The sequence below is a fragment of the Colius striatus genome, chromosome 4 (assembly GCF_028858725.1).
Source record: "Colius striatus isolate bColStr4 chromosome 4, bColStr4.1.hap1, whole genome shotgun sequence".
In the NCBI taxonomy this organism is placed as follows: domain Eukaryota; kingdom Metazoa; phylum Chordata; class Aves; order Coliiformes; family Coliidae; genus Colius; species Colius striatus.
This window is the reverse complement of record NC_084762.1, coordinates 89,245,761-89,260,329: the sequence shown is the minus strand read 5'-3', so window position 1 is coordinate 89,260,329 and position 14,569 is coordinate 89,245,761. Positions and strand designations below refer to the sequence as shown.

Sequence of the window (14,569 nt, the reverse complement as noted above, 5' to 3'; positions counted from 1 at the left end):
ATTTGAAGACAATAAAAAGGTATTATAGGTCTAACTACATTTTACAGAGCAGTTGAGGACAATGTAATATGGACTCACTTGACTACAGCTGGCCCAGTTCCCACAGCTCAGGATTCACTGCCTTAGAAAACTCATCCATGACACAAAAGAATTTTGTATGGTAGTAAGAGATGGAAGGTAAAAAAATGCATGGAAGCCTGTTCATCAGTTTGTCTACAGTGGTTTATTTCTGCTGTTATGAAAGTAAAGGGTAACTATTTTCAGATACCCTTTCAGTGTTGATGTGCTTGTATGTACCATATCACTGAGCAATTAAACTGCAAGCCCTCAGTGTTTCACAACTATAACACTCTAAATGAAGCATATGTGTTACAAAGCGTAAGGCATTGCCATGAGTGTCACAGGCTGTGGGTAAAGCATTACTCACACTCAGGATTGCCATCCAAATCTTTGCTGCCACGCTGAAGTACTTCTCCTGACACAGGATCTACACACCAAACATTTGTGTTGGATGTCTGCAGCACAGCATATTCTCCTGTCTACAAAGAATCAATTACATGTCATTGCAGAGACATGTATTAATACCAACATGGAATCATAAAATCATTTTGGTTGGAAAAGACCTTTAAGACCATCAACAACTCCAACCACTAACCTAACGTTGCCAAGCCCAACACTAAATCATGTCCCTAAGCACCTCATCTACATGTTCTTTAGTCATCTCCAGGGATGGTGACTTTGCCACTTTCCTGGGCAGCCTGTTCTATGTTTAACAACCCTTTCAGTGAAGAATTTTTTCCTAATATCTGATCTAAATCTATCCTGGTGCAGCTTGAGGCCATTTCCTCTTGTCCTGTCCCTCGTTATTTGGGAAAAGAGACTGACCCCTCACTACAATCCCCTTTCTGGTAGTTGTAGAGAGTGATCATGTCTTCCCTAAATCTTTTCACCACCTTTGTTGTCGATTTCTGGACACATGCCAGCACCTCAATGTCCATCTGGTAGTGAGGAGCCCCAAACTGAACACAGCACTCAGGGTGAGGCCTCAGCAATGCTGAGTACAGAGACATAATCAGTCCTCTGGTCATGCTACATGCTACAACCCATATCCAAATGTTGGTTAAAATTTTTTATTATATTTACATTTATCCATTAATGAAACACATTGAAAAGAAGCACTAAATATTAAAATATAGTCTACCTTATTAAATACCAGGTCCCGAGGGAAGCAGTATGCAGATTGAAAGCCCGTTGAGATTAAGTTCTGGTATAATCTAGGTTTGAATTGTCTGTTCTTTGCCTGTCTTGAGGCTCTGTCCTGCTCACTGCCCAGTTTTGAGATTATGATGGACTTTATTTTGGGATGTCTGTAACCAGCTTCCTCTCACTCTTCATCAGGAATAAAGAGTTCCCCAAGTGTTAGTCAATCAAGTTGTGCCTTTTATGCACAGCTCTGCAAAAGGCCTAGGCAGAGCCATCCTATAGGAGGGAAGAAGGGGCAAGGATACAGTTTCCCATTGCTAGTCTTCACCTGAAAACTACTTAAATTCTGACTTTGCAGGGAAACATTGCTCTCAGTTTTGTCTTAATTTTTCCTTCATATTAATAGGAATGCACAAGGGATGCTTAAGGAGCACAGATTGAAATTGTACAGGCCTTTGGCACAGTGTAAGTAAAATCAAGGAAACTTTTTCTCTTCCCCCCTCAGTCATGTTAAGTCACCTCAAGGCAGTAGGGGACAAACAAATCATCTGTAGAAGCCTCCAGCTTTGAACCACTCTGTCTCCAGCTGGAAATGAAGGCATTGGCTCGAGATCGCTGACATGATGTCTGGCCTGCAAGAGGGAAAACATATATGTAGGTTAAAATAAAATCAAGTTCTCAAATCTAAGCTAGAGAAAGTAGCACATCCCCAGCTTTTTTGCACATTTCCATTAGGCTCTGATACAGTCTCAGACAGGCAATTCCTGATTGGTGTTTTATAACCACAGGATCACAGGATGATGGAGGGTGGAAGGGACCTCTGGAGACATCTGGTTGGGCATGTGGCCCAATCTCCCTGCTCAAGCAGAGTCACCAACAGTAGAGGGTCATCAAATCATAGTGAAAATAAGCATAAAATCCCCTTTTCTCTTCTTGCAGTGGTTAGAAACAAGCCTTGCTTCATGTATATGATACTAGAACACTAAAATTTGTAAGAACAGGTAAAGATAAATATTTAGGAAGAAAGGAATCAACTGACATTTGGGAAGTTCTGCTGAGCGTGAGACCAAGGAATCCATGACATAACGTCCTCTCTCATCCACACACCAGCAATGACCTGGCCAGGGAAGAAAAGCAGCTTTATTTCAGATGTTGCATTGAAATACACTTTGTTGTGTACTGGGAAGATTTTCATCCTCAGTAGCACTATAGGAAGTGGGTCAGTAAATCTAAGTCATAGTTAATCTGCTCTGTAGACATGAGTAGGCCACACCTGAGAGGAGGGGTGAGAATGGAAGTGTAGCAGCTATGGTGAGACTCTCCCATTGCAGCTCTGGTGCTGCAGCAGATTTTCTATTCCCAGCAATTTGGTATGATCCCCAAACTTGCTGAGAATTCACTTCATCTCATCACCCTGGTCATTAATGAAGGCCTTAAGCATTGCCAGCCCTGAACTGACCCCCAAAGAACACGACTAGCAGTGAGCAACTGAATGTTAATTGATTTTTGAGCCCTGATCAGCTGCTATTTGAGTTTGGATGCAGGAGTACAGGTTTTCCATCTTTTTATTAGAATTATGCTTTGCTTTTGTTTGTTCAGACAGACAACAGTATCTTGCTAGCAATTGCTCACCTGTGCTCTCGTAGCACTGAGTTGGCTCCCAGTTTCCCAGGCCATCACACTGTGGGACATAAGGGAGAAATGCCAGCTGTGTTGGTTCCCCAGCAGAAGGTTCTGAATTAAAGTGGCTCTGCCAGTAGAAATGTAAGACTATAAAAGATAAATAAAAGAAAGCTATTAGTGGCAAGCATTTTAAATGCATGTTTGCAAACACCTGAATGTTCCCTGTGCTTTAGGAGACAAATTAATAAACACTGCAAGTATATAAAAGCTAGTAAGTGTCCAGATCTTATATATGCATCATGTCACACATAGAAGATAACTGAAATCAGCTCTTGGGTTGACAGGTTCATGACACTGATTAATTATACCTGCTGAGTTGCACCTGGTTTTCAGCAAAGTTGAATTTGACATAGAGTAGTCTTGCACAGATTCTGGGCATTAATCCATTTAATTAAGTTCTCATCTATCTCTCACCTACCTGACTGTGCAGCCAGCTGGAGAGCATAGTCACTGCCTGATAACAGCTCTTCAGAGACCACCACCTCTAACTCATAGAGCCGAGCAGAACGCAGGAGATCCTTCTCTGTGAGCTGGACTCCCTTTGCCATCAAGAAGCTCTCACCAAAAGCAAAGTGGGAACGATTTGATGACAGAATGAGCTGCTCTGCCTCCTCCATAAATTTCATGGCTTCCTGCTTAACACCTTCACATATACCAGGACCTGTAGAAGCAGAGGGTATATTAATGCCTTTCATCTAAATCCAGTCAAAATTTGCATGTGAAAAGTAGCCGGTCTTTTAACTAGCACCTTCTGCTTCCTTCTGCACCCACTGGGTTTTGAACTGTGTAATGAAGCAAGCAAACAAGTGAGACTTGTCAATGCTTAGCTATATAACGGCAGAGGTCCAAGAGTACCAGGAATCACTCAAACATTCTCAAAGTCTCAGGCCACTCTCCAGAAAAGAGTAGAGATTCAGAAATAGCAGTTTAACACACAGAACCAGCTCAGTGAAAATTTCTGTCTTAAAGTAACTCTCTGCCAACCTACTTCGTCTCCTTTGTTCCCCATTTTCCCACAGAGCTGGCATCTCTGCACTCCATGCCCATTTGGAAGTTTGCCATTCATTGTCCTGTCTCTTCCTCATAGTTGGAAAATTACTATGTGATAAGTGGTGTGTATGAATGATTTTAGTGACTACATTTATAATATAGTCTATCTGCTGAAGTAAACTCTGAGAGGCCCCAACAGCTTTGGTGTCCAGACAAAGGGCTTACCAAGCTTCTGTGATGGCCTCACTCTTCTCCTAGTCACTTCTATCCATTCCCCTTGACTGTGTACTAAGGAGTAGTAAAGAAAACTCCTCTTACTTCATTTTAAGGCATTCTTGAAAGTCATTTATATCACACTTTAATCCTGTGATGATAAAACTGCATACGCTGTTTCTGGATTCAATGTGTCCTTTGTCACCTGGCAAAGTATCTTCTGCAAAAGCATTATATGTCCAAATTCCAAGCTGTAAAATCTACACAAACCTGATATGGAACTTTATTCCTCCTTATTCCCAAAGCTGAGAGACCATTTATTTACCAACAATGAGTTACTCCACCATTGGTGGCCAGTGACAATGGCTGTACTGATGACCTGACAAGTCACTGTTTCCTACTCCACAGCACTTGAAAGGACTTTCCTCTTGTGGCTTCAGGGCAAAGACCAGAAATACTGCTATTTTTGTGCAAGAAATTCTGTTACTTACATTCTGGGACCTGGTTCACTTCTGTCTTTGTTCCTTGCAGCTCTTCTCCTTTGCTATTGACACACCAACAATCACGAAGTTCAAAATGGCTTAATGGAATGCTGAAATCAGTATATGGTCCTGGGTAATAGGTCAGCTCTTCATTTAGAAGCTGCCAAAATATATATGGATCCAGTAAAATGTTCTCAGATGTATAGGTCAAGTTTCCTTCCAGTACTTCAGGTGGGAGATCAGTGAAGGAGGAATACGTGGTGAGTGCTGGGAAGACATTCTGGTGCCCAGCCTCATACAAAGCTTTAATAAAATCTGAAAAACCTTTGGAAGATGCCTCTTTATATCCAGCTATGATGTTCAATAGATTAGCAAAGGGCAGGGGTTTGCCTTCATTGTTCTCTGCAATCCACCTCTCGTACCAGGCAAAGGCTTGCTCAGGAGGGCCACTGCACTGCACCCGCCTCCAGGCCCCCTCCACCTCACACTGAGGGAGGTAAACGCTGGGGAGCTGAGACAGAGCACTTGGATCTGACAACAAGAGTTTCACAGCCTTTAGAAACTCCTGACCAGCTGTTACTTGGCAAGCACTTGGGCCTGGGGAAAAGAAAAAATCAAACATAGCACATCTTAAGAATGCTCTGAAGACATACAATACCCTTATTCCTCAGGTACTATAAACACCATTGCCAAAACTTGGTCACTAATCCCAATACAAACAACAGTTCTGGTTTCTAAACCAGGGGGCTAAAGCTGAACCCACGATCCCATGTTGAACCAGGGAAGATTTCCAAAGGCATGTGAGCCCTGAAAGGTTCATATAATGTGATTTTTAAGAATATTTGAGTCCATCAGGTGCCTGTATTTCTTACTGGGAGGGGACAAGTGCTTGGTGCCACTAAGCACCTTCCTGAATCTGTTATCCACTAGATATTTTGGGATGCATTTGATAATCTGGCAGCTACTTCTTATTCAGCCAATCCCCGCAAAAGCAACCACCTGAACAGTAGGATAATACTGAGTTTATTTCCCCTTGGACCTAACCAGAATTTTCAGATTCTGTTGTCCTCTTTTCCTATTAACTACTGAATGTTGCAGTTGAATATAAAAATATCATCCCTCAAAATGCTGTAGTGAGTTAATTTTGGGAGCCTTTTCTGCCATCTCCAGAGCCAAATGCCATTTTGTCACCAAGCAGCTCTACAAATCTATCAAAACATAGGAGTTCATCTCTGTTTGAGCACCAGAGAATTATGAACTTGTTTAGTTTTGATTGCATTACAGATGGTTTGCTAGATATAAATCCACTACCAACTCAGACTAATGTGATACATTCCCCGCTACTTCTGCCAAGTGCTATTCAAAGGAGGTCCTTCACTATGCACCACTATCATTTGCTGGATACTCAGCTACTCCTTCCAAAATGAGAAACATGTTCTTCTCTTGATCTGTTCTCCCTGTTGATGTGCCATTTTCAGTTCACAGAATCTTGAAAGACAAATATCCCTATGTGCTTCCTTCTTCCTTTGTATGACACTAGAAGAAGGGCTAGAAGAGGCAGTTCATACACTGTAAGAAAGCTGCAATGCCAAATTGATGTCTGGCAAGCAATCTGCAACTCACTTTTCTGGTCTGACTGTATGACCTTTATGAGAAACTCATTAGCCTTTGAATCCCTCTCCAATGTTTGAACTCCTGTGGCATCCGACCAAGCTGAGGATATACTGTGGAGCTAAAATATTGAAAGAGGTTGATGGTTTAAGGCACTGAAGCTCTTCAGTTCTTAGGACAAGGATGAGTCAGTGACCATGCCCAGGTGACCTAGTTTAGTGAGTAAAAGGGCTTTTTCACTTGTCATGGGTCACATTCAGTTACTCATATCTCCAGGTCTCGTGGGCATTGTGGATCTTATACACACTAGTGTATTTAGCTAGAGACATATGATAATCAACAAGGCAAGACCTCAGCCCCCTTTGTTTTGAGTGTGCTTATCCTATGCACTAAAAGAAAAAGGGTCTACCTTTAAGACTTAAGATATTAAAGGTTTACATACATTGTATTTCTCACTATTGCCCTGCAACTGTAGTGCTGACTTGCCCTCCTGTCAGGGGGCAATATTGTTTGTAGATGTCATCCATACGTTTCCAGATATAATCAGATATGAAGAAAGAATCACAACACTCCAACACGATAAGGAAACAGCTTTAAATTCCCAGTCCCCAGAACTTACATTGCATTGGCTGTCCAGCTTTTCCTCTTATTCCTGGAATAGTTTTGCCATTCAAATCAACACAGAAGCAATTTGTCCCGTAACACTGGAGTGGCAAAAAGTCTCCATCTTCAGTACAAATGGGAATAAAAAGATCTGATCCTGCAGGCAGGCTTTGCTTCAAACTTTGTAGGCTTCTCCTTTGCTTCTCACAATCGGTGGGACACCTTGGACGTTTTCCTTGAACCCTTGAGCCTGCAACTTCCTTACCTGAAGTGTCCAAACACCAGCACTCTCCTGCATAGCACTGAACTTCTTCATATCTCCCCTCCTTGGTGCACCTTGGAACAAACAAGTCCCTTGACTCGTCACTACAGTCTTTGGATCCCAATGCCAGTTTCACCACTTCACCTAAATCTTCAACAACACTTCTGGGGACAGAAATCACTTGTTGAAGAAAAGTAAAGAACTCTGGTAGTTCCAGAACAGAGGAAAGGAATTTCAGCATATTCTGATTGTCCTGTAAAGTTACCGTGTGGCCAAAGCTGCCTACAAGAGGTTTACTCAAAATGAAGCTCCCCTTTGATACCTCCAATGAGAATGCTTCAGCTGCCACATCCTCCTCTGGGAAAAACTGGCCAATGTGGTATTTTCCACTAGTACCAAGTGCCCCTGTGAAGTTAAACTGGATCAAATTCTTCAAGAATCTTCCTCCAAAGAGGTTTTCTTGGAAACGCTTTGGATTGGCAGTAAATTGCAGCGCCACTTGAGCCAGTTCTCTTGATGGGAACATCCCTGTGATGGCTTCACTAAGGATTGTTTCAAGCCCAGGTGTCTGGCTGACATACAGGTTTTGTGTAACTGGGGATGACAATCCAGAGTCCAGAAATAGCTCCTTGAAGGAAGGAGGGCAGGGTCTTGAGAAGCCAGCTATTTTTTTTGACTGCATATCTGGTGTGGAAAACAAATTGGGCTGACTGAAGTACCCAGCAGGGCCATAAAAGAGCCTCGACAAGGCCCGTCGTCTCTCCGAGATGCACCTTTGTTCTGCACCTAGGCAAAGATTTTTTAAGACAGAAAAGAAATATCAAATTCCTGAATCTCCAAAATCTATAACTCTATGGCTATCTTTCAAGCACTCTTGTCAGAAGCCAAAGAAAAGAGTAGTTTAATCCATCTCCTCAACTATACATCATGCACATAGATAAAGAAATTAAAACTGTTGTTGAATACGGTCTATAAATAAAGTTCTACAGCCAAGATATAAAGTGAAAGGAAGAATTCCTTCACATCTGGGTTGTCTGCCCTGTGGTTTTTTCTTGATTCTATTGTTTCCCAGTGTAAATTCTCATTGCTGTTCCTATGGCTGAAAGAAGAAAATATAGTGAATTCTCTGGTAGGATGTCTGCTTCCAATGACAACCTCTGATGATCCAGACATGATATTTGAACCTAAGAAAGAGAAATAGACTGCAGAAAAACAGAAAGTTACTTTAACCAATGCCCCCCTAATGAGGAATTTATGGAGGCTCCTTACCCAGATCTTCAGTTTCACGGTGAACTGTTTGTTACAAGAGGTTTGAAAACAAATTGTTAAAATTAGCAGTAATCATGTGCTAATATCAATTCACAAATGAGCTCTAAAGGAAAAAAACATGGCATGTCAATGCAAATAGTCAAATCTCAAGGTAGTGAGGGTACAAACAGTGGCCCTGTCTGCCCATATCCTTGACCAAGCTATGTTATAGGTGTATCTGCATCCATCGCCATCTCTATGTTCATACACAAACAGAAATGGTGCCAAGTTAGGATATAGCACATCATCAAGGAAGAACTTGTGCAAATGTCAGCTTAAGGCTCAAAAGACATAAAAAAAGGAAAGACTTGGTAGATAGAAAGACCCTGAGAACCAAACAGATAGGATGGTTATGGCATTGAGTGGATCTCTGGAACACACACGGCAGCTTGAATCAAGTGAGTGCCACATGGTTACCTTTGCTTGAAAAGCAGCAGAATTCTAGAGAAAGGATGCAGAAGTAGCAGAATTATAGAGAAAGGATACAAAAAAGGACATTTTTTTTTCCTAGTAGAGGAGATCATTGAAGTTGGACAAAAGAATACAATAAAGGTTTTTAAAAACCAAGATTCTCCACGACTTACAATCGACAGCTATTATTCAACATTTTTCACAGTACAAGAATTAGAATGGTCCAGAAGTAGTTATGATCATGGAATCTATTGCCAGAAGATGCTAGAAAGGGTAAAAGTTTAAAGGGCAATCCCTGGAAGATGGCTCCACAGAGGAGTGCTGAACACAATGATCCAGGTTCAGCCTCCAGTTTGAGGCCTGTCCCACTTGCAGGAGGATGTGTGGAAGATACGTGCATTTCCCATTTTCTCACATTTCCTTTCTTAGCACCACTGCTGTCCCTGCTGGGGACAGGATAGTGGATAAACAGCTTTGATCTGTTCCAGCATGGCCTTCCTTGGGCTTCCCATACTATCCCAAGTTATTCTCCATTCAGACAATATGAAAAAGCAGTCATAATTCTGTTAACAGTAAGGATAAAAGCTGGAAATCTTCAAAGTTGCTAAAACAGATCAGCAAGTAATTCGAGGCTCTATGATCAGCATCTTTCACACTCCTCCCTTTGCATCCTTGTCCTGCTCTGCAGTTCCTGGCAGGGGCCTGAGGTCTCTTACATGGGTTCCCTTTAAAGGCATTTTCTATAGTATTGTGCTCTCCTGTTTGTAGTGTTGGCTTTTGGTAAGAGGGATGAAAAACATTCCTCTGGGGACAAACAAGTCACAGTCCCACAAGTATGCTGATGGGGAAAAAATGTAATATCATGGACTTTCAACACTCTCCCCTCCTACCCACTGTTGAATCAAATCAAAGCAGAGTGGGAAGGAATAAACAGAAAAGCACTGCTGGGGTGAATCTACCGCAAAAGGTCTAAAAAGAGGCCCATCCCTACCAGGATTGTCTGGTGCTCCAGGTCATGCAAGTACCCAATGTGCTACGCACATCCACACCTCTTCCTCCTTCAGTATGGATGCTGCTGAGTGTGAGAGTCAAAGATATTAAAGAGAAATAAAGCAGAGCAGCATTGGAGACATGATATGGAACACAGACTGCAGCTATATCCTCACAAAGCACCTCCCTAGGAGTTATTCTGCAAAAGCTCTGCAGACACTTTATTTTGCTTAAATTTCCTGAGACCACCTACAAAAGCTGCAAGCAGCCTCAAGTCATTCCCACCTCTCCCCTAAAAAATCATAGGAGAGCTCAGTAAAGCATGTTCAAAGAGGAAAAAAACAGTTTCAACATATGGCAAAGCCTCTAGGAGGTTCCCTTGCAATATCTTTGGTGATCAGCCTCGAAAGCATGCTAACATTTTCATTGCACAGTAAGCCTGTCTGTGCCCAGAGCACCCTGAGTGCCTCAGAGCCATGACACCCGGAGTAGGTTCCTCCTTCTCTATCTGCGTGGTAGGACGGTGTCTCACAGACAGAGCCCTTCCCTTCACAGAGGTAACCCCCATGCCAAGCCCCCGTGCTAAGCCCCAGTGCCCCAGCCCTCCAGCACAATCCTGAATATTTAGGTAGTGTGCTTTGGAGTGAATTTTTTTAACTTTCCTCCTCCCCTCTGGCCCTTGGACATTTCTGCTGTCATTTCCATTTAGAGTATTAATTTGATGGTGTGTTCCTCACGAAACCTCTCAGAGCCTGGGCCCAGGAAAACGTTCACCTTTCCTGAACTGTTTCAGGGGTTTTTTTACCATATTTGGCAATTTTCATGGCCAAATATGCAGTGACAGAGATGAGGAAAAAAATGCTGAGGATGAGAAATTCCACAGCATTTCATCAAAGGAAAGATGTAAAACCCAAACCCAGCATCACTGGCTTCTTTGTATTATCACAGATATTCCATCTTAACACCCCAGCTCCTGCAGTGAGGAGATGGATGTCATGGCTGCAAAGAAAAACCTTGCTGTTTGCAAAACTAAAAGGCTAAAGAAAGGTCATTGTCCTGGTTTAGCAAGGAGCAGCTTTTGCTTGGTAACAGGGGGAGCGGGTTGCAGTGAAGACCCAGTAAAGAGTTTGCGGACTCTCCCCTGGCTCCTGGGTTCACACCCACCTCCGGCCCGGCTGGGCCAATCTGGCGCCTCTGCCAGCACTATTTAGGGGACGGGAATTGGAATGCGAGTCAGGAGGTGTCAGAGTGATACAAGATGGAGGTGACCACGCGGACCCTTCAGCCAGAGAAGGAGGAAGGAAGGAGAAGCAATAGACCAGAGACTCCTCTGCAAGCCGTGGCGAGAATGTAGGCTGTGCCCCTGCAATCTATGGAGATCCATGGCAGGACCGAGAGTTACCAGCAGCTCCATGTGAGTGAGCCCGGACGGGCGAGGGACTGTGTGGGGAGACGGCCATGGCCCAGGCCGTGCTGGAGAGCCTGTGTGCCACAGAGCAGCCCCACACGAGAGGCAGAGAGGAGCTGCAGCCTTTGGGATAAATGCGCGTCGGAGTAGCCCGTGCAGGGCTGCCATGCGTGTGAGTTACCCCACGGACTTGCAGGGAGGATGAGCACGAAGCCCACCTGCCCTGAGGAGGGACAAAGGGCAGAAGCTATGGGGAATAGACTGAGTGAAACCCCCACTCCCTGCCCCCCTGAGCTGTTCAGTGAGGGAGGAGGTAAAAACACGGGGATCAGGACTCTGAGCCCAGGAAGAGGGAAGGGGTGGGGAGAAGGTGGTCTTAAAGGGCTGATCGGACTCTTCATTGTTGTACTACTCTGTGTTGTTTTATTTTGGTTATGTTTTGGGGTTTTAAGGTTATGTTTTAGTTGATGTTGCATTAAATTATTTTCTGTTTTCTTCCCCAAGCCCAGTAGCCTGCTCTGTTTTGTCCTGGACTTTAAATGGCAATTAAACTCTCCATGCCCTTTGGCAATTCTCATCCTCTTCGGTACTTGAGGCTAATTGTGGTCTTTTGTTCCCTGATGGGCCTAAATCATGACAGTCATAAAGGAAAATAAAATTAACATGATCTTTACTAATTTATCAGCACATGGCTGTTCACCCAAGTGAAGTTTTTAGGTCCCAGTTTTTGAACACTAGAATCTGTCAGAGCCAGGGAGGGAACTGGTTTGGTCCTTTGGGTCTCTTTCTCAAGATACAGTGAGGTGTCCTCACTTTCCCCTGTCCAAGCCTCGTACATACCACAGGCTGGGGGCTGTCCTCGTGTCCTCGTGCCCAGGACCTCCTGGCCGTTGGTGTCCACACACCAGCAGTTTCCTGCCCGTTGGCACTGCACCGGCGCGTAGGCTCCGTCGGCAGCGCAGGACGGCACGTAGGCGTGCTGGTAACGCAGGGCCGCCGCACGCTCCACCTCACACCTCGAGGGGCCTGCAAGAAAAGCAAGGCTGCCTTAAGGAGGGAAAGCTTAACATTTCAGAGCCATCTCTGCTTGATCCCATTGCTTTCCTGTTTTCAGCGATGCTTCAAGTACCAGCCAAAAATATGGATTCTCAGTTCTCAGCTGCCCTGGAGAACTGGCTCCAGGGTTTTCTGCTGTAGGCATTCATTTCTGAAAACTAAACAGAAAATAAAACCTCAACATGTTTTTCAAAGTGGTGGGTAGGCAGAGTAGCAGCATCTCTGCCATGGAGCCATGCTGGAGGGCAGGTGAGCTCTGACCCTAGTGCAAACCCAAAGCTGGTCAACAGAGATAGATGTACAACTGGTGAGGCTGAGATGAACACAATGTTTCTGAAGAGAGTGAGGCATTGCTCCTGCAAAAGGATCTTCACCAGAGTGTGGAGGTTTGCTCTGGGATCACTCCTTTTTTTCCCTTCTGCAGGGATATGAAGACTCTATTCCTGTCAAACTGTCCTTAACAGCAGAGAAGCCAAAACTTCCTAAAGCAAATTTTCAGACTTAAAATCTCTCCAATATTAGACTTCATCCTTCCAATAGGAATATTCCTTGTTTATATAAACCTGCAATGCTACAGCCTAAATATTTCCCACCTTCGAGAGCTTTTCAGATACTAGGTTAAGGCAGTAAAAGCATCTCATCAGAGCAATCTGTTCATCAAGGCAGCCCAACAACTTTCCTAACGTCTGTGGCTTCAGGTGGTGGTGCGAGATCTGGGTAAGCCACCCAAGCAGTCCCCCCAGCAGCTGATGAACGCAGTCACATCTCCATCTTGTGGCTGTTACAGCTTCATCTTTGCTGACAGCCTCTGCATCCTTAGCTGCAGTCAGAGCTTACTCAATTCTGGGCAGCAGAATGGGGAAGATGCTTTCTAGACTCCTCAGAATGATCAGCTTGTCCCAGAAATAGAAAGATGTTCTGACTGGGGCTAGAAGTCTTACATCAGTATCTGCTTAATATCTCTGATGATGCAGCTACTTAGTGAGGATCAGACAGCAACACCAGAGGAATTTGGATGGGAGGATGAACTTTCACTCTCCCCAGCCAAGGCAATTGTCTTGAGCTCCGGTGTAGGAGAGAGAAGGAAGTATCTGACCTCCTGTCCCACAGAGGTCACTGCCCATATGCTGGGAAACTCTGTCCCAATTTGCCTGCCTTGACTGGGGAGGAAATGGACCCAAGGGCAGATCCAGAAGTTCAGCCTTGCTGGCTAAGGTACCACAAACTCTTGTGTAGCCTCCTGGGAATCCAGTGTGTTGTGGTCAATGTAAGGTCCTTCCTATTTCTGAGTGTACAAACATAAATCAGAGAGCATTTTCTCAGGCTTTTATTTAATAAAGCATTAGATTCATTTCCATAATCTCAGAGCAAGAGATACGGATTGTTCAGAGGGTTTCAACTAATGAGAACTTTGAGTTTGTGGGAAAGCATTGCTCAGAGGGCAGGTACAAAATGCTGGTAAACACATCCAGGTAATCTGATAACCTCCTGGTCCAGGGACTAAAAGCCAGCTGCAATTCAAGGACCTTGATTCTTGCACTCAAACTATAATATCCCACGCTTTCAGTGCAAGAGATGCCTAGAGCAACCGTCCCCAATGGCAGCTATCCTGTGTAAGCTCCAAAATTGTTACTTGTTTACAAGGCACCATGACCTGGATGCTACTTACACCTGAACCTGCCAGAGACAGCCAGTTGAACACCCAGGAACCGCCTCTGCAGGATCCGGTACATGCTGCTCTCTGTGAACGTGCGGGCTGGCTCCCCTGCAGAGAACACTGTGTCGTAAACTTCATCTAGCAGCAGCTCCAGTCCTGGGAAAGAGAGATTGTTAGCACAGAGCCTAGTCTTAAGACACTACTTGAATGCTTTACATCAGAGTAGTAGTACCGAAAGCCTATCAGGAAAAATAAAACCAGTCCTCTAAACTGGCCAAATGTGAACTTATGGTGCATAACTCTAATGCAACAAACCACATAATCACAGAATGGTAGGGTTGGAAGGGAACTTTAGAGATCATCTAGTCCAACTGCCCTGCAGAAGCAGGTCCACCTAGATCAGGTCACACTGGAACGTGTCTAGATGGGTCTTGAAGACCTTCAAGGAAAGAGACTCCACACCCTCCCTGGGCAGCCTGTGCCAGGGCTCCCTCACCTCAACAGAGAAATAGTTTCTTATGTTTAAATGGAACTTTTTCTGTTCCAGCTTCAACCCATTACCCCTTGTCCTGTTGTTAGATATCATAGAAAAAGGAATGCCCCAATTTTCTGATACCAACCATTTAGATATTTGTAAATATTAATAAGATCTCCCCTCAATCTCCTCTTCTCCAGACTAAACAGCCCCAGTT

At 44.0% G+C, this 14,569-nt stretch overlaps 1 protein-coding gene across 1 annotated transcript in view; it reads right to left on the bottom strand.

Moving 5' to 3' along the window:
• The window catches only part of TG (thyroglobulin), a 166,665-nt gene that overhangs the window by 141,826 nt on the left and 10,270 nt on the right, over positions 1 to 14,569 (bottom strand). Inside the window, exons 7-15 of the mRNA XM_061995899.1 lie at positions 13,890 to 14,033; positions 12,005 to 12,190; positions 6,802 to 7,833; positions 4,581 to 5,168; positions 3,305 to 3,547; positions 2,836 to 2,973; positions 2,243 to 2,320; positions 1,723 to 1,835; positions 428 to 539 (exon numbers count right to left, since the gene is read on the bottom strand). Coding sequence (XP_061851883.1) covers positions 428 to 539; positions 1,723 to 1,835; positions 2,243 to 2,320; positions 2,836 to 2,973; positions 3,305 to 3,547; positions 4,581 to 5,168; positions 6,802 to 7,833; positions 12,005 to 12,190; positions 13,890 to 14,033 — 2,634 coding nt within the window. The remainder of the gene's footprint in view (positions 1 to 427; positions 540 to 1,722; positions 1,836 to 2,242; positions 2,321 to 2,835; positions 2,974 to 3,304; positions 3,548 to 4,580; positions 5,169 to 6,801; positions 7,834 to 12,004; positions 12,191 to 13,889; positions 14,034 to 14,569) is intronic.